The 24,830-nt window shown below is 40.9% G+C and overlaps 1 protein-coding gene and 1 long non-coding RNA gene across 9 annotated transcripts in view; one reads left to right on the plus strand and one right to left on the minus strand.

Annotated features, from left to right (window-relative positions):
* Positions 1 to 14,691, minus strand: part of LOC123945751 — a 177,283-nt gene extending 162,592 nt beyond the window's left edge. For all 4 annotated transcript variants that reach the window (XR_006819497.1, XR_006819495.1, XR_006819496.1 and 1 more), the window contains exons 1-2: positions 14,586 to 14,691; positions 10,039 to 10,091 (exon numbers count right to left, since the gene is read on the minus strand). This is a non-coding gene — a long non-coding RNA (uncharacterized LOC123945751). The remainder of the gene's footprint in view (positions 1 to 10,038; positions 10,092 to 14,585) is intronic.
* Positions 14,692 to 14,957: 266 nt separating this feature from the next.
* The window catches only part of MDM1 (Mdm1 nuclear protein), a 35,392-nt gene continuing 25,519 nt past the window's right edge, over positions 14,958 to 24,830 (plus strand). For 4 of the 5 annotated variants that reach the window (XM_046013767.1, XM_046013769.1, XM_046013768.1 and 1 more), the window contains exons 1-4: positions 14,958 to 15,090; positions 16,099 to 16,213; positions 19,608 to 19,978; positions 21,071 to 21,205. In XM_046013767.1, coding sequence (XP_045869723.1) covers positions 15,073 to 15,090; positions 16,099 to 16,213; positions 19,608 to 19,978; positions 21,071 to 21,205 — 639 coding nt within the window. In that variant the 5' untranslated portion in view covers positions 14,958 to 15,072. The remainder of the gene's footprint in view (positions 15,091 to 16,098; positions 16,214 to 19,607; positions 19,979 to 21,070; positions 21,206 to 24,830) is intronic. The other variant, XM_046013770.1, reaches the window with a different exon arrangement.

Genomic DNA, 24,830 nt, shown 5'->3' on the forward strand with positions numbered 1-24,830 from the left:
TAGAGAGGCCAGAAAGATAGTGAGATGGTCTTGGGGCAGTAGAGAGACAGAGCTGGCAAGGAAGGTGAGTGGAAGAAAATAAGACTGCATAGAATGGAGCTGTATTATGGAAGTTCTAGAAAGTTCTATCCACTTAGAGGATTCTTCATCTGATAGGAATGCAAACAACAAAAACTCAAAGTTTTCTGAGTGAAGGAGAGACCACATGAGGACTTAAATAATATTTCCATGGTTTGTGTTTGGAGGCTGAGTCCGCAGAGACCAATGAGGAGCTTGTTGCTCTGGCTGTGTGAGTGTGAGAAGATGGGGACTAAGCTGGGACATAGAAGAAGGATAAAGAAAAAAGAAAATGTTTGAAGAAAGAGTTAGTAGGAAAGTTAGCAAAACCTACTTGTCAACTGACTGAATTTAAAAAATTGAAGTAATGGGTAAATCAAAGATTATTACAAATGTTAAATCTGTGGGTCTGAAAACTAGTAATAGTACAGAAAAACTTGAGAACTGATAGAGAAGCAAAGGAAGAATTTGGGGTTGCATACATTAAATCTGCAGTGATAGTGTGATCTCCAAAAATAATAGCTAACATTTATTATTTATTATGTGCCAGGGACTATGTGTTTCACATATAAAACTTATGTAATCCTCATGGAAACTGAGTTACGTACTGTTATTCCCATTTCATAAAGGATGAGAAGCTAAATATAATGCCAGGTTTATATAGTTAAACTTAAACCTGAGCCATCTGATTCCAGCCCTAATGCCTGATCACCACTTTGCTTGGATACTCTTAGGAAGTCCAACTCTGATAAGAAGTGAAGACTGAGGGGCGCCTGGGTGGCTCAGTGGGTTAAGCCTCTGCCTTCAGCTCAGGTCATGATCTCAGGGTCTCTGGGATCTAGCCCCGTATCGGGCTCTCTGCTTGGCAGGGAGCCTGCTTCCTCCCCTCTCTGGCTGCTGCTCTGCCTACTTGTAATCTCTCTCTCTCTCTCTCTGAAAAAAAAAGAAAAAAAAAAAAAAAAAAAAGAAGTGAAGACTGAAATTAGCAGGTGGGAGTTATCCACACAGGGGTGTTCACTGCAGTTATAGGAATGATAAGCTTTCTGAGGGCGAAAGCATGCAGATAGGAGAGCAGATGGCCAAAATGAATCCTGGTGGAGGCCCCTATGAGAAGTCAACCACAGGGAATGGTGGAGAACTCCAGTGAAGGTGCACAGATCAGAGAATAGGCTGTAGGCTTGGACTTAAAAGGATTGGGTTAAGAGAAAGCTTCATCAGAGACCTGAGTAGGAAGCAACTGAGTTTTGTCAGGTAAATGAGGAAGAAAGTGAGGATGGTCAAATGAAGGGTTTGTATTTCTTTGCTTCCTTTTCCAAAATAAGAAAGACCTGTTTTTCAGAAAGCTGGGGGAAAGAGGGAGAATGTAATGTGGAAAATGCAAGGAATACATTTGGGGAAGGAAAGATCCTGTAGGCTTCATAAAAGAGAATCAGTAGCTTTTATTTTAGCTGTGAGGAGGGGACTATTGGATTGTCAGGTCTCAGGGTTGGAAATGGGCTTTAAACTCTGGTCACAAGTCTGGCTCTTGAGACAGATGTGTTGTATTGAGGAGGACAAACTTGAATATGCATTTTTCCCTTAAATTTATTTGTTTAGGAAAGAGATACATGTGACATCTCCACTTGCACGTCTTGTAGGCATCTCAAAATTATTAAGTCCTAAATAGACCCTCATTTCTCACCCTTGTGTCTGGTCCTCACATCCCACCTTGCATCTAACAGTTTCCCCTTCCATCCTTCTAACTGTTGTTGCTAAAAGCCTTGGCTTCATCCTTAACTTCTCTGTTTCTCTCATATATGACATCTAATTCATCAGCAAGTCTTGTGTAACCTGTCTTTGAGATTTGTCAGTAATTTGATAATTTCTCACTATCTCTGCTAATACTACCCTAATCTAAGTCACTCATAACGTCTCCCTGGACTAGTGTAGTGCCCCTACTCCCAGCCTCACCTCCTTTCTTAGAAGCCAGGGTAGTTCTTTAATAATAGCAATTGTATCATGACACTTTGATGTCCAGAACCCTGCAATGGGTTTTCTTTTTTCTTTTTTTTTTTTTTTTAAAGATTTTATTTATTTATTTGACAGAGAGAGATCACAAGTAGACAGAGAGGCAGGGAGAGAGAGAGAGAGGGAAGCAGGCTCCCCACTGAGCAGAGAGCCCGATGTGGGACTCGATCCCAGGACCCTGAGATCATGACCTGAGCCGAAGGCAGCGGCTTAACCCACTGAGCCACCCAGGCGCCCCTGCAATGGGTTTTCATCTGTCTCAGAATAAAATCCAAAGTCCTTGCCGTGGCCTGCCAGGTCATCATCTACTATTTCTCCCCAAGCTTCCTTTGCTCCAGCTATGCTGGCATTCTTGAACAAGCCAAGGATGATTTTGTATCACGGCCTTTGCATATGCTTTTCCCTATGCTTTGATTCATTCATCAAGTGTTTCTGGAGTGCCTACTACGAGCCAGGCACTATTCTAGATGGTTGGGATACATTAGTAAACATGGTGGATAAAGATCCAGTATGTCTGCAACTCTTGCTCCCTCTGTTCAAATATCATGTGATCAGAGAGGCCTTCCCTGACCACCTGGCCTAAAACAGCAATCCCTTCCCACCATCTCATTATTCCATATTCCTTTATCCTGGTTAATTTTCCTTAATGACTCCTATCACCATCTGACAAATGTCATTATTTCTTTGTCAATTACCCATCTCTCTCAGGAGGAGGCAAGCTCCTTGGCAGGGACTTACATCCTTGGCTTTAGTCATTGTTATAGTTTTAGAATACCAGCCTAGCACAAAAATGGTATTTTCAGATATTTGCTGAATAATTAATGCATATGATTGGTGAGAAGGTTTATTTTAGAAACTCATCTTTTCAGTTCTGGGAAGATTTCTTGAAAAATAATTTTAAAATTTCTTTTTCCACATTCCCCCTCCCCCATTTTCCCTTTTACAAATTCCTATTATAATGTCAGATTTTGGACCTCCTCAATGACTGTTTTATTGTATTTTATTTCTTTTTATGGATTTTTAAAATATATATTTTTAAAGATTTTATTTCTTTATTTGACAGACAGAAATCACAAGTAGGCAGAGAGGCAGGCACAGAGAGGGGGAGGCAGGCTCCCTGCCGAGCAGAGTGCCTGATGCGGGGCTCGATCCCAGGACCCTGGGATCATGACCTGAACCAAAGGCAGAGGCTTTAACCCACTGAGCCACCCAGGCACCCTTTTTATGGATTTTTAAAATCTAACTTGCAGGAGGTGGCTTCAACTTCATTTTCTAACTTTTATATGACATTTTAAGATTCTGCTGTAATATTGGTAGTTGCTAGGATTCTTTCATTTTGTCCCATTACTCCTATTATGTTGGTATAGTCATTTTACTTACAAACTGGACTAAATAGGGTCATGCAGAAATCAGCTTCATTCTTTCCCATCCAGACCCCTTCCTGGATGCAGTGCTGGTACCCAAACCTTTTCAGTTACTCATAGATAGGGAATTTTTTTTTCCTTGCTTGCTTTTAGTCACAAGAACAGCCTCCAGTTGGTAGTTTTTAAAGTTCTCATGTAGTCTAAAACTCAGATCCAGTTCTTTTTTCCTTTCCTTCTGCCCCGCTCCCCTGCAACTGTGCCCAGTTGGAGAGAGACACTTAGTTGACTTCTCCACTTGCTTGTTTTGCCTTAGTCCGTCTACTTTTCCCTGCTTTGTAGGTGCTACTTCTGACCTTTCCAGGGCCAGGCTCAGAAGGAGAGGGGATTAATGAAAGACTTTTTGTGGCTTGTGTAGCCTGTAATCTGATGATTTCCTCTGAGGTGGCAGGTGCACAATTGCTGGCTTTCCCCCCTGAGGGATGTTTTGGAGGTGTGCCCACCAAGGACCTCTGACTGCAGCTCCCCTGGTGTGGGAGGGGCTGTACATCAATAGCCACCATGATCCCACCCTCAGCACCTGGTGTACTGACAATCCACCTACGGGTCACATTTCCCCTCAAGGCAATACTCTGAGGTAGAAGCAAACATGACCCCAGGTTGGGGGGCTCCCATCTGTCCAACTTGGCCCACAAGGAAACTCAGATGTTTTTGTCCTACTGTGGGCAGAAGTGTAGTTTGTTCCTAATGCACCCACCTCTTGTCATTCTGCCATTAAACCAGCAATTCTAGCTATAATCTTTCACCATTGTGCGTCCCTAGGCAGGAATTAGATAATACCCTTTCTGTTTCACAAAGTCCAAGGAGCATTTGACAAGCTCTCCAAATGTTCCCTGGAAGCTCTTTTCACTGGGCTTGAGGTAATAGAAAGTACATTCTTTCCTTCCTCCCAAAACACAGGTTTGAGGTATTATTGTGTAGGTCACAGCATGTAGAAAGGATGGAAGAATTAAGGGGGAGGGAGGGAGGCATTAATTTTTCTGTAGCCAGAGGAAGAAATGAGACTTCTTGATGGTGTAGCTCTGTAAGCTGCCAAACCCCTGATTCCTTGGGCAGCAGAAATGTCCCAGCTCAGCCCCAAAGAAGACTTACATCCCTGACAGATCACTTTAGTCCTGAGATCCGTATCTCTTAACTGCAGGGTTCTAGAATAGTTGAAACATATGCCTCTGCCCCTCACAGAGACAGGAAATAATATTAAATATTATGACCGATAATCAGTATTTGTAGATTTTTGAAGGACCATTAAATAAGAGTCGTTACAAGTATGATCGTGGGTCTCAAACAGACCTGGGTTTGAGTTTTAGGTCTGCAACCTATTAGCATATGACCTCAGGCAAGTCATTAAACATCTCAGCATTTTAACTGCCAAAAAAATGTTAACAGTAACACTTGTTTCCTAGATATTAGAGTTGTCTGTGTGCTGCACTGCCTGATGGTAACTCAGCACCACCAATATTTTTCCTAAGGCTGGAAACTACCAGAACATCTGGAACTTCCCAGAATCTCCTTTCCTTTGTGTTCCCAAACTGGAGTTTGTAAGTGAGACTTTGAGTTTGTGACTTGTGCAAGACTTGGTAGGCAAAAATGAAGGGCAACAATTGTTTCTGGGATGATAGTTGCTTAGGCTCATCAGGACTTCACTGGACACAGAGGCTCATAGTCCTCTCTGTGAGCTCTCATTCTGTAGCTACTACAGGATACTCAGACAGGCCCCAAGAGCTGAGTCTCTCCATCCACAATCTAGGACTTCAGACTGAACACATCAGTGACTCTCCACTCCGCTGGCTGCCACCTTCTAGACCTTTACTCCTCCAGCTCCTCTCACATCTATGTAAGTCATCATTTCCATATAAAGCCCCTTATTCCTATACCATTTACAGTGGCCCTGTTTCCCTGATGAAACCATTCTGATACAGCATACACAGTCATAAGACATGTAATGAGCACTCAATATTAATAATAATCATCATCATCATCACAAAAGGTACTATTCACAATAAATTGGAGACTAATGAGTAACGTTAAACTGCATGAGTTCCACTGTGGAGGAAGAGCAAAGATGAGGAATGGTACAAATGGTACAAAAGGAGACCATTCTTAATACCTCATATCAGGAACTGCTCACATTTCTGTAATGTTTTCTAATTTACAGAGTGTTTGCACACATTTCACTGCATTTCGCTGAGATGAAGCATGTTTTGGAAATGGACCCTTTCTTTCTTCTTTTTTTTTTAAGACTATTTATTTATTTAATAATAAATAAATAAGAGAATAAATAAATAAAGAGAGAGATCAGAAGTAGGCAGAGAGCTAGGCAGAGAGAGAGAGAGGGGAAGCAGGCTTCTTGCTGAGCAGAGAGCCCAATGCGGGATCGATCCTAGGACCCCAAGATCATGACCTGAGCCAAAGGCAGAGGCTTAATCCACTGAGCCACCCAGGTGCCCCAGGACCCTTGCTTTCTTAACAATAAAAGCCCATGATCAAGAGAACATCATAATTCAAAGAAGAAAGTGGCTTGAATTGTAAAGAGAACATTTACTTGGAACATGATTTTTTCCACAGAGTGTTCTTTCATCAGAAGAGAATGGAGTTGCCCTCTGGCTCGTGTGCCCTCCAGAGTTATGGAGTGAGCCTTGGATTGTAAGGAAGAAATAGCAAACCCTAATGGCTGTCTATATAGTGGAAAGTTTAACTTTCAAATCTACTGATCATACACTTTATGGCATGTACGCTTGTGATTGTGCTATATGGTAATTAGGCATAAATTATAGAAATCAGTTGATAAATGACTGTAATTGGAATTAATTTTCGGGAGTCAATATTTTTTTCTCTCTTGGTTCACTAGTATTGACAACTTTTTAAAAAATATGTGAGTTTGATTTACCTATACGTAAAAAGGCAAGTCCTAGGCCAGTTCTTCAGGTCTAGTTTCTTTTTCTTTTGCTTCTCTCTCAGATGCTCCTCTCCAGCTCCTCTGTGCTCCTGTCTAGCTCCAATTCCCACCCTTTGCCTGTGAAACTCATAGAGCGTCCTGCTGGCTCCTGCATCTGGCTTTCTGGTCTGCCTGGCTGCAACACAGGCAGAATCTCCGGAAGCACAAGGTTGTGGGTGGCCTGGTGTGGGAGCAAAGCGGACCATGCCATGGTAAGGTAGAGGAGACAGGCTAGGGAAGGGAAAGGGCACCATGAGATCCAAGTCCAGCGTTTTGTCTCTGGGAGTTCTGAACCAGAACCAAGAGCACCAGACCTGACAGATACCATCCTTCCCTCTTGAAGTTTTTGGGACTCATACTCTAATAGCTACGTTGAGGCTGACTCCCCATGGGAACAGAGATATTTTCGCCTATGGCTTCAAATGCATGGGTTTTTTTGTTAGTTTTTGTTTACTTTGTAGGAACATGCTTACAATGATGCACTTGTCCGTGTCCCACTTCAAGGAAGGACAGCTGCTACTGTTACTGTCAGTGGCCTGTGATGTTACCTCCACTGCAGGGAACCACCTTCCCCAAGGCTGGCCCCTGCCTAGGGCCCAGCACAGGATAAGGCTTTCAGTTCTGGACTCTGCATGGGGTTAGCTGAAGTTGTTGTCAGACCTGCCTTGAAGCCTGACTTTTTCTACCCAGTCCTGCTCCATTGCCCTCTCTCCCACAGGTTTTGGTCCTACGGGACCTCACTAGTAAACATTCAGTACATTCAACTGCAGCTTGGGGTCTGTTTCCCACAGAGCCCAGCCTGCAACAGACCTTGTTCTCCATATCACCAATTTTTGTCAACATCTCTATTTTGCAGTTATCTCCTCTGCCATTCTCTCCGACCTTGCCAATTTATACCGGTTTTATTCATCTACTGTCATTTTATAGCATTTTTAGAGGGAATAGAGATACATGCATATGTATAACCCACGATTGTATTGGTCAGAGTTAAATTGCAGAGAACATAATTTATTCAGCTATTTAAAGCAGAGAGGGTATTTTTAGGTGTTCAGTGTTGAGACAGATTTATTGTAATAATAGCCCCACATTTTCTTTCCTCCTTTACAATTAGTCTTTGTAACTCCTCCCCTCAAGAGATTGAGTCTGTTTCCCTACCTCCTGAATCTGGGCTCGCCTTTTGGCTTGCTTTGGCCAATGGAATGTGGCAGAAGTGATGGTGTGCTCTTTCTAAACCTAAACTTCAAAAGACCTTGCTCTCTCTCGGTAGCTTCCTCTCCCATGAGAATAATCCAGGCTGGCCTGTTGGAAGGTGAGGGAACAGTGAGAGTTGTCCTAGCTGAGGTCATCTGAGACCAGCTGACCACAAGTACTTAAGCAAGCTCATTGAGGTCAGCCAAACTCAACTTAGACTATTAGCGACTGGCCGGCTGACCCATAGATTCATGAGCAATAATAAATGGTTACTGTTTTAAGCTGCTGCCATTTGGAGGGTGTTTGTTATACAGCATTATTGTGGCAATAGATGACTGACACAGAGTGGCTTACAAAATCTTTGGGAAGGCAGAAGTAGTAAATTCTAGGGCCACATCATAGCATAGACTCACTAATGCCAGGAGTTGTTGAACCAGGAGATTCTTGGCTAAGTTAATAAACTACTGCTGTAAACCCTGGCTCCAGAACTCCGTTACTGCTGTGGTGATCAGGGAGAGACTGCTGGAGCTGGTCTCTCAGAACCATGCTCCTCTTGCTCCTGCATGACTTAACACCATCAAAACAGGGGCCTGTGCCTTGCTTTTCTCTCATTTAATTTAGTTTATGCAAGTGCTTCTCATCAGCAAAGTGTAAGTTATACCTGACCTTCAGCTGTGAAGAGGCCTAGTGTCAAAGGGACTTTCAGCTTTCTAATTTCTGTAACACATGAGAAGGAGGCTGGAGTGGATTTGCAGTGTCAGCCTCAGTATCTGCCACAGCTATGATGGTCTTAAATAAGCGGGATTCCTAAACCCTATTCTGTAAGTTGTGCTCAGTAATATTGAAACAATTTCCTTAAATTCATATACGTAGTATTTTACAATTGGGTAAATCACTCTCTGTAGGGTCAAACATTATTAATTCCATTACTGGAAGTTGAGAGACTGATGGATGAACGTAGTACTAAGATCTTACGAACTCATTGTTCCACCAAAACCCAAATGAATGAGTTTTTTTTTTTAAAGATTTTATTTATTTATTTGACAGACAGAGATCACAAGTAGGCAGAGAGGCAGGCAGAGAGAGAAGGCGAAGCAGGCTCTCTGCTGAGCAGAGAGTCCCATATGGGGCTCGATCCCAGGACCCTGGGATCATGACCTGAGTCGAAGGCAGAGGCTTTAACCCACTGAGCCACCAAGGCGCCCTGCAAATGAATGAGTTTTAAAGGGAACCAACAATTATAAGTCACTAAGGAGAGGAAAACTGATTGATGTTTTGAAAAATTCTTAGTTCTGTATTGATATTTGATAGAGCATTACTAATATAACAGCGATTTCAGAAGTCATAATAACAGCTATTTGGTATTGATCTGAAGTTCTTAAGGTGCCATACACTATGTGATAAAAGAATATTTAATATTTATTTCGGTGAAGAGATTTAGAAGGTTCTTAGGAAGACAGTGTCTTCTGATCTGACCTTAAGACAAGATGTCTGGTTTTAAGTGGTCAGAGAATTAATGCTTCCCAATCTATAGAGTTAGCAATTCCAGAAAAACCTGTGTTCCTGTAGATACATTCATAGAGATGATGATTTAAGACAATAATCACTGAAGAAAAGGGAAGGCAATTTTTAGATAGCAGAATCATCAACAGTGAAGGCATTAAAATGAAAAGAATTTTGTGTCTTCATATTTTGTTCCCTGTGTCTCGTTCAGCAGAGGTACAACTTGTTATTATGGTATGTGAGGCCTGCAGTGGCTTATTAAGAATTACTTTCTTTATTCAGTCATGTCCTGTAAGGCTAGGAGTCCCTGGAGATCACCAAAAAAAAAAAAAAAAAAAGTACTTGTTGTCAGGAGAACCTGCAGTCCCTCCAAAGGTGCCCCATTGATTCAAAAGCCAGACACTTCTTTGTCAACAAAGGCATCCCATGGTGAAAAGTCTGGAGGATAAATTGCCCTTGGCTCATTGGTGAGTCTTAATCACACACCCTGTTTATTTGATTTTTACTGACACTAATGTGAAATATCAGCAATTTTGCTTCTGAGACAGAATCCATTGATTTAATTTTGTCATTTTTCTTTCCAGTTGTGCAATCAGAAATTCATTCATGTAAGGAAAAAGCAGTTAAAACTGATGGAAAAATGCCAAAGAAAGCGGCTTTCAGACTGATTGCTTTTTGGCAGAGATCAAGATTTACCAAGGAAAGCCCACGTAAATATGACCCAAGAGGAAGTGACAGAGCTCAAGAGCATTACTAAGCCTGGAAACTGGAATTTCAGTTACCTTGCAAGATATTTGAGAAAAAAATTACATATTGCAAACACAAGGAGGATACTGTGTTGCTAGAACGGTGGTTACTAAAACAGCTTTACTCTGACTTTTGAAGCAACGAGAAAAAAAGACAACAGAGAGCAAGTTAACTTACCTTTTTGGGACCCAGTCTGGAGCAAATGTTAGTTCTGGCCTGGATTCAGCTACCTAGGGCAGAACAAAAGGGAAAGTGAAAGGTCCTCTAGATCAGGTGTTTCCCAGGATGGAACTTAAAAGCAGCTGTCTTATCCTGTCTGCTCTTTAATCCCCAGTTCTTGGATCAAACTTCCTGGCACTGGATTTAAAAGTATCTCCAGAATACCTGAGTGTTCATTTTTAGCCCCTTCCTTGAATCCTTCTTTCTATCATTTATTTCCTGGGCTCTTTGTATATGCGTCTGTTCCCTCATTCAACTGCAATCAGATCTGAAGGCAGGGGCTGTGTCTTACTCATCTCTGTATTTCCTTTCTTCAATCCTTTTGTCTAACAGTATTCTGCTTATACGTAATACATTTTTGTTTGTAAAATAAAAATATGGTTAGAGGCACATACAGATTTAACACAAACACAAATTTGAATACAATCACAAATTCTCCAATGTTTCAGTTGCCATCAAGAAAATGATGGGAGGGGCGCCTGGGTGGCTCAGTGGATTAAGCCGCTGCCTTCGGCTCGGGTCATGATCTCAGGTCCTGGGATCAAGCCCCCCATGGAGCTCTCTGCTCCGCGGGGAGCCTGCTTCCTCCTCTCTCTCTGCCTGCCTCTCTGCCTACTTGTGATCTCTCTCTCTGTCAAATAAATAAATAAAAAATCTTTTAAAAATAATGATGGGAAATTGCTAGATTTGTGAAGTGACTGACGTCCTATTTTTAATAGAATAAGTAGCATGTTTATATTTTAAGTGCAAGTAAAAGTTGTTTTTAAAGGATTTTGATATGTTTTTGTTTCTAAAAGAAGTAACAGACTTATTGCAATATATGTAAATCAAAGTGAATCTAGAAAGGGCCAATGGAGTTATTTTATGTAAAAAGAATAGCCACAGTAACTGTCAGTACCTTAGAGTTTCCATGTATTTATAAGTTGAATGATATGTTCTTTGTCTTCATAGCTGCTGCTAATAGAGTTAGACACATGAGGGAACAAGTGCCTGTGAATGATGCTATTATATAACATCATTTTTTTCTTTCTTTCCTTTGCCTTTCTTTTATCCCAACTGATGGTATGCTATACACATGTCTATAACTTGCTTTTTTTCTTTTTTAAACTAATTCCATGTTAGCTCATTAAATCATGCTTCCTTCTTTTAAAGGGTTGGGTGGGTGAAAGTTAACAAGTTACAGACTCTCACTTCCAATCTTACCTTCTGGGCTCTGCAGAGCCCTTGGACCCTGCTAACTAACTCCCTGTCAGGTCTGCTAAGAGGGGACACTAGAGACTGGAATGCTCGCTTTTGTTCACTGTTTGCTCTCAGCAGCACCTTAATGATGACCTTTTGCTCCATGGTAGCAGATGGTTGCAGTCACCAACTTTTCCTTTCCTTTTCTTTTTTCTTCTCTTTTATCTTCTTTTCTCTTTTCTTTCTTTCTTATTTTTCTTTTCTTTCTCCTTCCTTCCTTCTTTCCTTCCTGTCATTCCCAGAGGCAACCTCACTTTTTTCCCTAAGAGACACCAGTACCAGCTGGGCAGTGACCCTTCTCAGAGGTCTGGCCAACTCCCTGAGGCTTCTAGGGCAAACCTCTGTGTTCCAGTAACATCAACATTTTCCTCTGCTCTTCTAACCTCAGGGATATGAGCTGATTTCTGGAATTACTATTCTCTGTTTCTCCTTTTACCTTTTCTAAGTTCTTCAATAACTGATAAACCAACAGTTTATATTAAGCTTTCTTTCTTGAAATGCCTCTAGTAGTTTCTGTTTTCCCATCCAGACCCTGGTGGATATAACATTTGACACCTGAAGCGGGTCTGACCCAGCTGGATCTGCTGGGTTGGGAGTCCCAAGGAGCAGAGAAGCCTGCATTGCCACCTGAACCTGCTGCATAGCCTGTTCTTGCTCTGGGCCCTGGGGGAACTATAATATATTTAACTAGGATGGACATTTAAATTGTTTCCAATTTTTGTTACTCTAAACAATGCAGTAAACAACCTTAAATAAATATTTTTCACATATGGGGAAGTATATTTGTAAGATAAAGTTATAAAAGTAGAATTGCTGGGTCAAAAGGATTGCCAAATTGTTTTCCTAGAGGTGGTACCAATTTAATCTCCCACAGGTAATAAAGAGAAATCTATATGCATGAGAAATAGAGAAATCAACAAAGGGAAGAGGGAACCAGGTACGGCACCCTTGTCCTAGTAAGAGGGCCTTGGTCTGTGGAAGAGAGAAGCACGTCTAGAACAGAATGTCATAGATTGACACAGAATGAAACCAATCACTTGAGGATTACTTTCTGGCTCAGGCTCCACGGAATTCCCTTTGGAGAGAAGGAAGGCTAAAATACAAATGGAAAAGCCCTCTAAGACACTTTGATACTCACTTAATAGAAGGTAACACAAAAATGGGGGAGAGGTGCCTTGTCATAGATCACCAGCAGGCCTGCGCCATCTGAGGAGGCTTCATGTCTTCCAGTGGAGACTCAGTACTCAGCAAATGTGGCTGTGGTGGCCAGCAGCAAGAGTGACCCATACAGATGTGTGGCTATTGGAATGCGAGGCAGTGTTGCCCAGCATACCATATGTGCTAGCTGTAAGCACGTGTGAGATACCTCCTAAGGACTCCCCAAAACACTTGGGTGGACCATTGTAGGTACTGGGTCTGTTTCCTGCAGTAGCGGAGAGTGTAAAAGCTGGTAAAACACAAGCTACAAATTCTCATTTACTAAGGTTGTCCCTTTTTTTCATTTGCACCTCTTTGCCTCATTAACTTGAGTGGACTCTCCTTTAAAAATAACAAAATAAAGTACTCTTCTTCTTTGAATCCTTATAACCCATCTCAGCAAACCCAGGTTGTGACTCAGTCATTTTTACCATCTGCTGTTCTTGTCATTTATTCCCTGCTCAGCAGAGCTCTACTGCAGTTACCATGGCCCTTGTTTAGCAGACAGGCTACATTCTACATGCTTGCTTGTACTGATTTCACCTCCACATTATGTGGTAACAAAATTGTGTATACAGCCAGAGCTGTGTTTTTCCTACTCTGTAAGATCTGGGCTGTTTTCCTGCAGAGGACCTCCATTTTATGTTCCACCATGTCTTGTTTGAGCCATTCTTAATTTACGCGACAGAGATGCTGTCATCACCAATTAACATTTATCAAGGGCCCCCTGGATGCATGGCCACATAGAGGCTAATTTAATATTCTTTTTGTTTCCGATATCAGGTGCCTCCTTCAAATGAATTTTTAAGTATCTCCGTGATGATGAGGAAGAACCGAGACATCAATTAGGACTCAGGAAGACAAGTCTTTGCAGAAAATGCTTAGAGCATCAAGGGTTGCTATTAATATTTGGAAGTTTAAAAGAGTATATTTTCCTCAGTCAACAAATGACAAAAGTAAAGGCATGGTTTTCATTGTTTCTGGAAGAAGTCTGGCAGCATTCCATTCAGACATCTGCCCTTTGATTGTTCCATTTTCCTCTTTACTTATTTCAGTCCTTCTAATCTTCAAGGCTGAGTCTGAATATTTCTTCCCGAGGCTTCTTCTAATCATCTCTGCCCTTAAGGACAACTCCCTCCTCCAACTCCTATAGCTCTTACTATTATACCTGTCATTTGAAAATTTAGTATCTATACACTATACTATGATTGAATAAATAAATGTTCATCTTCTGCAAGTATATTAGACAACTGTCTGGACAATTTATTTCTTTTCCGTGTTCCGTCAATGGTAGAATCTGGAGGAATATTTATTGATGATGGCAATAGTCTATTATAATCAGATGGAATTTTATTTTTTAAAAAGAGTGAGAGGAGAGACAATGCTGAAGCTTTGGAAGTTGAGACTCACAAGCATCATTCATGTTTCTTAGGTAAGAGCTCTGTGTGCATTTTTTTTTCCTTTGGTGGGGCAGGGTAGCAGGAGGCAAGACCATCATTGAAAGTAAGCCGTTTCTCTTTCAAGAGTCACTAAATTTTTTTTTGGCCTGACTAAGCAATATTTATTTTTTGCCGACCCCCCTTTTTTTCCCCAAGGGAATTACTATTCATTTTGTACCCACTAAATACCAAATGCTGTGGTAGAGTTGTTGCACAAACTCTAGGGTAAGTATTATGCCACTATTTTTCCAAATTATTTTAAAATATGACATAATACAAGACATTGCATAATAAAACATATACGCAAAGTTTAACAAAAGTTATAAAGAAATATTCAAATCATCAATAACGTCAAAATAACTGAATATTACCAGTACCCCAAGAGAATTCCATGTACTTCTTTCCAACTACATCCACTTCTTCCCAGAATCTTCCCAGAAGATTACAAGGTGACTCTTGTAATGTCAATTTTACTGCTTTTTGTTATTTGCCGACCTCTTTTGATGTGACAGGAAGTAGTGTAACATGGCTGTCAGTTGGAGGAACGGGTATTCAGAATAGACCTGAACATTTTCATATCAGAAAAAGAAACGTTTCGGTTTCGTCACAGATTTGGAATTAAGAACACACCTTCATGTTTTATGACGTCACGAACCCGGCCCAACGAGCCTGCGACACACGAATCCCACCAGTCAGTAGACCCATTGCCACACAGGACCCGCAAGGCCAGGAGCCGCAGAACTCTCCCCAGGACGGAGCTCCCGCGGGGCCCCACCCACCCCGGTTCCGGGAACCTCATTGGCCAGTCTTCCGCCCGCCATTTCTGTAAGTCCCCGGGATTTGTCACGGGAGGCGGGCGTCTCCTTTTAGGGCACTGATTGGTCGAATCTTAACGCCGACAGGCAGTCCTCCGAGTCTCTATTGGTTCTTAGGCGCAGAATGGGCGGGGAAAGGCTGAGCAACGGGGCTCAAGGAGGAAAGAGCAGAGTGCGCCGGCGCGTAGTCGGGGACGCTAGGCCTGGGATTTTGCTAGGGAACCGATTGTTGTCGCCCCGCCCCCTCGGGGCCTTTTGTCCAGTTAACTGTCGGAGTGGCTGGGGCTCCAGCACCGGGCGACATGCCGGTGCGCTTCAAGGTGAGGCCGTGGTCTCCGGATCTGAAGGCTGCTGGGCGGGAGTCGTGGCGGGGCGGGTGCGGGGCGCGGGGGCCTCGCTGGCTTTCTGCGCGGCGCTCCTGGGCCCCGCAGAGCCTGCCAGCTCCCGAGCCTGCCAGTCACCATCCTGGAGGATGATTGTCTCCTCCACCTAGCTCCCTCTCCGCTCGCACACACTTCCAATTTGCAGTGTGAAAGTGACAGTTGGTGTTGAGAGAGACTGATTTTGGAGGACACGGGAATAGATGGAAGAGGGGCACTTTGTAGCGAGATCTAAGGTGGCTTCAGATTGGGACACCTGTGGCCCCGTTTCCCAGCTTATGCTTTTAACCCCTGCCCCCTACTTACCCTTTAAAACTTTAAATTGCTTATGTCTTTTAAAGAATTGAGAAGTGGGACCTTGACAGTGTAAGGATAGGGTGTAAGACATACACATTGTTCATAGTTGTGCATGAGTTTCAGGGAGGTGTAGCTGTCAGACACCCATCAGTGTGACACCTGGCCACAGCATTTCACAAACCCCGTTTTATTCTTTTATCTTAAGGGCTTGTATCCAGAATGGGAGGGAAATTTGTCTTTCTTTGGTAGACTTTTCAAAATTTCCGAAGGTACAAGGCATCATACATGATATTGTGTACTCACTCAGAACTTAGGATAATTGTAATGACTGAGGATTTGGATTGTCACCTGTTAACAGACAAGAGCCCAGGCTTTGGAATCAGACACCCAGCAAACAGGTGACCACTCAGAAGCTCAGATTCCTGCTAGTATCTGCCTCAGGTGATTGTGAGGATTAAAGGATAGAATACATGTGAACTGCTTAATGTGGGACTGGATAAGCAGTAGCTGTTATCAAGGAGTTCTTCTGTGTTTATCAACTTCTTTCAACTTTTAACTCTCTGTAGTGGTTCAGAAATTATTTTTACTCGTGTCTTCTTTAAGACAACATCCATTAATTGCATTGTACTCAAATTGTCTTTTGTATTACAGGGTCTGAGTGAGTACCAGAGAAACTTTCTGTGGAAAAAGTCCTATTTGTCAGAGTCCTATAATCCGTCAGTGGGGAGAAGGTACCCATGGGCTGGACTTAGATCAGATCAATTAGGTAAGTCGAACAAACTAATAGTCATTATAGCTTAAATAAACCTTGGGGTTAAGTTTGCAAAATTTTAAAAAATTGTGAAGCGTTGTTCAGCCACTTGTTTAACAAATATTTATTGAGGGCTTCCTATAGACCTGGACTAATCCCAGCTTCTAGGGAGATAGCCTTGAACCAGACAAAGACTCTAACTCTAGGGAAAAACAGTAAAAGAGTAACTCAATGAATAAACCAGGGGATTTCAGGTTGTTATAGGATAGGCTAGCATATTCGTAACTAGTGGGAGGGCTGGATTGATGGCAAGGAAAGGCCTTTTTGAGGAGGTAATATTTGAGCTGACACATGAAAGCTGAGAGCAGACAAACGTGGGGAGGTGTACTCACAAGGTCTTCAGGAAGGGAAACTTAGATTCAGTAGCTTGCCCAGAGTTCATAGCGATGAAGTTCTAGAACCTGAGTGAGTTTCGGTGGGCTGAGGTCTAGAGCTGATGACCAATGAAAGAATTCTTGAGACATCTTTGGTGCAAAATGGTGGTTTATTAAAGCAGGGGACAGGACCCGTGGGCAGGACATCAAGATAGTTGGGAGATTCCTGGTGGAATGTCACATTTCTTCTATCAAGCTTCTTTGTTAGAGAGATTTAGGTTCTGAAGAGATTTAACTATATTTACATTTCCTTCTACCTCAGCCTCCTTCAGTTTTGTGTCTGGAGGGGAGGGCGACCTTAGGGCTTGAGGAACTGAGTTATTTGCCTCTGGAAATTATCAATAGCTCAAGGTAACTTCTTTGTTTGTAGATTTCTAGGACATTTGTAAACCAAGGGGAACTATTTGTTTTTCCTTTATGGAGGTCAGGGGTGCCTGAGGAATGCTACACACATTACCAGAGGGGAGCGGATAGAGAGGGGGTGCAAGGTGCCAGCTTTTGCTTTGTCCTCAGCCAGCCTCCTGCTCCCTCATCAATAGTAAGTGGCAAAACCACGATTTGAAATCCAGACCTGGCCTGGATTTGAAAACCTGGCCCTATTAAGGACCAGGTGCATCTATACAGGTGAGTGCTTGGGGCCCCACATCTGAGAGTGCTTGAATATGTCCCCCCAAATATTAGATATTTGAAACCAGGAGGAAAAAAGACATACGGGAAATAAGTATAATTTTTGCAAGTCTGGGAAATTAGTAAAATGAGAAGAGTGTTTCCAGAATTAGGGTTGGAGAACAAAAGGAAGAGTGGACTTGAGTGAGTGGCTCTGGTTCCTCTGAAGCATCAGGATACTTTGCTCAGAGCCTGACTTCAACCAGTGGATGTCCCTGCTTCTTGGGCAAGGTGGTGCTCAGAATCCTCCAAATGACTCAAAATTCTCCAAATCTGAGGCCCATTAGATTAATCCAAAGTAAATCTTAAAGTGTAGATATTCCATTGAGGGCCTGTTATAACACCGGAGTTAACCAGATTGTTGCCCTGAAAACATTTACGCTTAGATCAACTACATTTGAGGGTGTGTTGAAACAAGACTGGGAGCAAGGCCACTTTGGAGTATGGTACATTATGAAGGCAGGACCGGTCTAGGGGAGGTATATTAATGGAAATATTAAGTAAAGGGGAAGAGCAGAGTGAGAACTCCAAGATGTTCAGAAAGGAGTAACAGTAGTTTTACCTAGGGTTGGCTGGATGTTTTGTTAACGTAATGTGTTTTTTCCCCTTCCTGTGTTTTTGCTGATGCTGGAAGAGAAGGACAGACCACTTGAGAATTTTCCCCTTTTATTTTGCTATTCTACCAGAAGCCACTCTCTGTGTTAAAGCAGAGGGAAGTCTAGGGCAATGGTCTTCAAACTTTTTTGCTTTCAGATCCCTTAAGACAGTTTAGAAAGCCTTTGTATTCTTATACATTTTTAAGTTGATATTTAATGTTTTTAATTTTAAGTGTAACAAATAGTTTCAAAGGATATGATTTCCAGCATATTGAATATTGTGCATATATTTCATACATGTTTTGTTAAAACTTTGGACCTGCCAGTGTAGCTCATTCAATTTTTGGTAAATGTTCATTATATAATTGGTAAAGTCAGTTCTCATTGGCAAACTAATCAGGCAAATTAGAATCTTTTCTTTGAGAAAAAAGTCTAACTTTGTTTTTCAATTCCTATAAATGTGTTCATTTCACAACAATTTCACATGCCATCCCTCTTACTCCTGAATTTTAATTCTAAGATAGGTTGGAAAGGTGTGGTGGACCTGAATGAAATAAGGCACTCTTTGTTATTTGTAATCTCTGCTTTCTTTGCTTTGCTGTCAGATATTCTCAGTAGTGAATTCTTTCTTGAATTGTCCCTTTGTTTATCCTCCACACCTAGGAGAATTTTTTGTTCCTTGGGGCTAGCTGAGAGTTGTGTCTCCCTTTTGAGAAGTAGGAAAGCCGGGGTGGGAATGATGACTACAGATGGCAGGTGCGTCTTTCAAGCAGACAAGTGTTGAGAAATAGTGCATATAGAGTTAGGATATACAAAATGATGCCCTTAAGCAGCCTGTTTCTTCTTATCCCCCAGAATGTCTCCGTTTGCCTCCAGACACATATGCACCCAGTTTGAAGGCTACTAGTCTAGGAAAGCATTGTAAGGCTGGCGACCCTGGTTTCAATGGCCAAAACATCTGTCACAGAGGCTAAAGAACTGTGTGGGTTTATGTCATGCCAGATTTTCAGGCCACCTTCCCTCTCCTTCCCTCTAGTCTTACTCTTTCTTCCTTACCCTGCACAGCCTTCTATTTAAAGAATGGCCCCAAACTAGGACAGTGTCTCAGTGACTGTCATTCCACAGAGCTCCTCTTACTTTGGTAGAAGGTTAAGTTTTTTGGACATTTGCTTGCCAGGCAGAAATATAGAGAAATAGTATCTTAGCGCCTGTTAAAAGGGTTCATTCTCTTTAATTCTCAGGAAATCAAGGCAAGTGTAGAACCAAGATCCAGCATAATGACACCTCATCCCTTCTCTTCTTGGTCAACTGTGCATAAGAGCAGCTTTGTGAAAAGTTCCAAATTTTGACAGTACCAGGGCCCATTGTTCTGTTAAGTAGCACAGGAAAGAAATTAGAAACGGAGGCAACATGTCCTGCCTGGCTTGCTAGGCCTGTCACGTTGTAATTCTAGTGACTTATGTTAGGCTAACTCGAACACTGTGACCCCAATTTTTAATTTTTTCTTGTCAAACTTTCAGTACTTTTTAAAAAGCAAAGTTAAAGATTTTATGTTGACAAACTATACCTATCTTTTTTGTATCCTGCCACTTGAAGGACATTGTATTTCACCTGAATTTTCAATTCCATTTCTTCTCTCATAAGTGTTATGAAAAATTGTCTTTGTAACTTTATACTTTAGTAGCTGCAGTTTTTTTACACTATATTTTGTAGGAATCACAAGAGAGCCAAGTTTTATTTCAAAAAGAAGAGTCCCTTATCATGATGCACAGATTTCAAAGTCTCTTGAGTGGAATGGAGCAATCTCAGAGAGCGACGTGGCTACATCCCCAAAACCTGAAGCTGCAGAAATAGCAGAATCACAGAAGGGAGAACAAAAAGATGTTAACCAAGAAAGAGTTCTTGCACTAGAAGCCTCCAGGGTTCCCAAAAGAACCAGATCTCACTCTACAGACTCCAGAGCTGAAGGGGCTTCAGATATTGTGGAAAATGATGCAGATATAATAGCAAACCATATACCGGTTAATGAAAATGAGGACCTGGAACATTCTACCAAGTTGCATTCAGAAAAAGTAGATAACAGGGTAGGTATATTCACTGTATTTCTTTTTGAAAGCATAGAATTCTTTGTAAATTTCATCATCATTTCAGTAAGACTACATTTTGTGCTTAAAAATTTTCCATTGTTGTTTTCTTTTCTAATGTCTTCTAGAATAGTTAAGATACTGTTGACTTTAGTTTTTGGAAATTCTATTCTTAAGAGTTGCCATTTTGTACTGGTTATACTAAGATATCTCTTCATTGAATGGACAGTCTGCTTCTGGATTTTAGTCATCCTGAATCAGCACTATAGTCCTAAGGGAGAGATCAGATTGAGACAGAAGGAGAGTAGTAAGCCATTACCTCTGGCAGGGGTGGTGAGCTGACTTCTATTTAGGCCCCTTTCAATTTCTTATTGTGTAAACAAACAGAATCGCAATTGACTAAATGCAAAAGGAAGGGCAGTTCTGGCTGCATCTCCAAGATCTTGGAGTTCTGCTCTCTTATGTCACACCTGGCCTGGGGAAGGTCCCTGCAAGCACATAAGCATAGGCTGCAGAGACCTGAGCAGACATCTCACTGCCTCCCACGTTTTTTTGCCAATCCACTGCTGCTTCCCCATTTCATGTCCACTGGAGCCACGGAGAGGCAATCAGAAGTGAAGAATCTGTGTCTTGTTGTGAAAGCCAAGGGGGCACGGTAGAATCAAGGAAGGTGATGTGTAAGCGGTGGGCCGGGGAAGGGTATCCCAGAAGCAACGTGGGGATGAGTGAAGCAAGGTGCTGCTGTTTCTTAGTAATAGGTCTAATTATGAATAATTCGTAGGAAGGGGCTGAAAGATGCTATCTTTTTCTGGAATGCACAGAAATTAAGAAATAAAATTCCTTGACAGTAGTAAGAAAGGAATTTTAAATAGTTTGATTGTTTAAAAAGGGAGATTATTTATCAATTGAAAAAAGTCTGCTGTACAACAATGTGCATGTAGTTAACAATATACTTAGAAATTTGTTAAGAGGGTGGATTTCATGTTATATGTGGTTTTGTTTTTATTTTTGTTTTTGTTTTACCATAGCACAAAAGAAAGTTTGAATAGAACCTTTTCATGACTCTGGGTGGGATTTTTCTTTCCCTAACAGTTGGATAGAGTTCTTAGGAAGAAAGCAGGATTGACCGTTGTTCCTTCACGGGATATCTTGAGGAATTCTGAATATCAAAGGCAGTTTGTTTGGAAGAGCCCTAAAGAGACTGCTCCAGTTTTTGCAGCCAATCAGGTAGTTTAATGGATGTAATACATTTTTCTGTATCATCATCTGATCTAGTGACGCAGATTTACACAGAACTAAGAGCTAAAAGAAATTAGGTACTTAAGTAGGCCTAGAGGTAGGTTCCAGAAAAGTGAAAATGAGATTCTTGCTAAAACCATTCTATTACTTCTGATTTATAGTAGTAATATGATACTGTCCTAGGCTACTGATCATCATTGTTGCCAGACCCATCACACACACTAAATATGAGACAGGGTAATGAAACTTGATGCCTGGTAAGTTTCTGCATGCTGTGAGACTTTTTTTATTTAATAAAAAAATTATTAAAATTGTTTTTAATCTTAAATATTGTGCTTGTTGACTAAAATGTTGCATGTTTTCTGTCTTGCAAGAAAGGCATAACTGCTTTGGATATCTTAATAAATACAAAATATGTTAAAAGTAACATAAGATACGTAATCTGGCTTTTGTATCAAATGAGCAGTAATAGGAACTGTCATTTTAACTATATTTATGAAATTCAAAAGCTATGATGATAACTAAATGTGATACTAGATTTCATTGTACCTGTACACAGTTTTTGGTACTGGATAACCATTGCTAATAAATACTCTGTTGTTTTACTACCATCTCATTTATGTTCTTAACCATACTTCTAGGCCCAGGTAAGGAAATATCTCATTTAGAATATCTGCAGAGGCCCGTGATAGCTTAGAATTTTCTTCCTCATGATCTTGGCATTTTTCTTTATAAACAATCTCACCCCTTCATATACCCTCACATTCATTTTCTCTTCTATATCAACATTCACTTGTAATCTATATACCCCTGAGGACTGAGAGGGTAGATTCAACAAGGCGATAATATTAAGATAATAATACCTGGGAGCCAATAAATTGTGTTGGCTTTGGGCTTGCTTGCTTGTTATTCAGTTTTTTAAAAACCTGAAATTTGTATAACATTTTTGGGAACATATAAAATAGCATGAGGTGATGTTTGAACCCTTTGTGAATCTAGTCAATAGGAACAGTACTTCTTTTGAGGGCTCCCCAGTGTTATGGAATATTAAGTGTACCTACAAAATTACTTACTGCCTGAAAATTATAATTGTTCAGTTTTTGTAGAGCATTTCACCTTTATGCTGAAGCTGATTCAAATCAAATCTCCCCTGACAGCATTTACATATTTCAGTGGAAACATTGTGTAGAAATTCTTTTTTTATAGGCTTCAAAGTATAGTATAAAATAAACCGCTGGCGATACCTTCACTTGTAGTTTCATTGCTTTCATCAGTGAAGGTTTCAAATAATTTTGGGGGGAAGCAAATGCTCTTTGTTAATTCAAAGCATATCAGTTTCAGGGTCTGGATTAAAGAGCCATGTGATGGAAATTTACAATGCTTGTTGATAGGGAACCTCTAAAGCTATTCAGTTCTATTTTATCAAACACCTGTTTTCTGAAAGGACGTCTTGTATTAATATGTAAAGGAGTCTGAACAATTTTTGGCAGAAATGTCCTTGAGGTTATACTCGGGAAAAAGATACTCTGTTTGGATTTGATCTGTACAAAGATGCACTAGTCAGCATTGTAAAGCGGTAATACAGCTTATTTGCGCTCCATATCTTTTCCTTTTGCTTTCTTTGTGGACAGTGGTGATATACTATAAAATAGACACCATATTATAAAATATTAAAGATAAAAAGAAATATTTAAAAATAAAAACATAGGGATGCCTGGGTAGCTTAGCCAGTTGGGCGTCTGCCTTCAGCTCAGGTCGTGATCCTGGAGTCCTAGGGTGAGTTCCCCATCAGACTCCTTGCTCAGCGGGGAGCTTGCTTCTCCCTCTGCCTGCTGTTCTCTCTGCTTGTGTGCACGCTCTCTCTCTGACAAGTAAATAAGTAAAATCTTAAAAAAAATAAAAATACAAACAATAATTACTGATTTTTTTCCCCTTACATTAAGCTAAAGATAAGCAAAGGAGAGAAAAAGAACAAATGAACACATCAGACATTCGAAAATGTTAAGAATCTTCTCTTTTTGGAGGACAAAAAAAAAATTCATTTCAAGAAGGGAAAAAAACATAGAGCTAACAACAGAATTGCCTTATATAGTGAATGTCTATGTTCATATCATTAAAGTATGCCTATTTTACTTATTACCATACTGATGGGAGGGAGAGATGGGAAACTTTGGGGAGAAAAGATATGATTCTGGGTTGTTATTTTTTTTTTGCTTAAACATTATATATTTTTTAATTTTTAATTTTTTAAATTTCTTTTCAGTGTACCAGAATTCATTGTTATTTTTCTTACAGGAACTATTTTTTTTTTTTTTTGTTTCCATTGTAAATTTTATTCTTATACTCTTATTCGTTATGCCATCAACAATAGCCAGCATCCTTAGAATTCTCATTTTGTAGGATCTGTATGTTATTACCACCCACATCCTTTTCTTCAGTTCTCCAACTTTCTCTCTTCAGTCATGTGAGCATTTTCTTACATGTTGTTAAGGTTGGTTACATTTTATTCAGTTCTACAATAATTAATGCTTCTGGTCTTCATCTATAGCTTACTTTTTTTTTTTTATGTTTTTCTTTTCTTTTTATTTTTATTTGTTTATTTACAGCATAACAGTGTTCATTGTTTTGGCATCACACCCAGTGCTCCATGCAGTACGTGCCCTCCTCATTACCCACCACCTGGTCCCTCAACCTCCCAACCCCCCCCACTCCCCCGCCGCCCCTTCATAACCCTCTAGTTGTTTTTCAGAGTCCATAGTCTCTCATGGTTCATCTCCCCTTCCAGTTTCCCTCAACTCCCTCTCCTCTCCATCTCCCCATGTCCTCCATGTTATTTGTTATGCTCCACAAATAAGTGAGACCATATGATACTTGACTCTCTCTGCTTGACTTATTTCGCTCAGCATAATCTCTTCCAGTCCCGTCCATGTTGCTACAAAAGTTGGGTATTCGTCCTTTCTGATGGAGGCATAATACTCCATTGTGTATATGGACCACATCGTCCTTATCCATTCATCCGTTGAAGGGCATCTTGGTTCTTTCCACAGTTTGGCGACCGTAGCCATTGCTGCAATAAACATTGGGGTACAAATGGCCCTTCTTTTCACTACATCTGTATCTTTGGGGTAAATACCCAGCAGTGCAATTGCAGGGTCATAGGGAAGCTCTATTTTTAATTTCTTCAGGAATCTCCACACTGTTCTCCAAAGTGGCTGCACTAACTTGCATTCCCACCAACAGTGTAAGAGGGTTCCTCTTTCTCCACATCCTCTCCAACACACGTTGTTTCCTGTCTTGCTAATTTTGGCCATTCTAACTGGTGTCAGGTGGTATCTCAATGTGGTTTTAATTTGAATCTCCCTGATGGCTAGTGATGATGAACATTTTTTCATGTGTCTGATAGCCATTTGTATGTCTTCGTTGGAGAAGTGTCTGTTCATATCTTCTGCCCATTTTTTGATATGATTATCTGTTTTGTGTGTGTTGAGTTTGAGGAGTTCTTTATAGATCCTGGATATCAACCTTTTGTCTGTACTGTCATTTGCAAATATCTTCTCCCATTCCGTGGGTTGCCTCTTTGTTTTGTTGACTGTTTCCTTTGCTGTGCAGAAGC

The sequence above is a fragment of the Meles meles genome, chromosome 7 (assembly GCF_922984935.1).
Source record: "Meles meles chromosome 7, mMelMel3.1 paternal haplotype, whole genome shotgun sequence".
NCBI lineage: Eukaryota > Metazoa > Chordata > Mammalia > Carnivora > Mustelidae > Meles > Meles meles.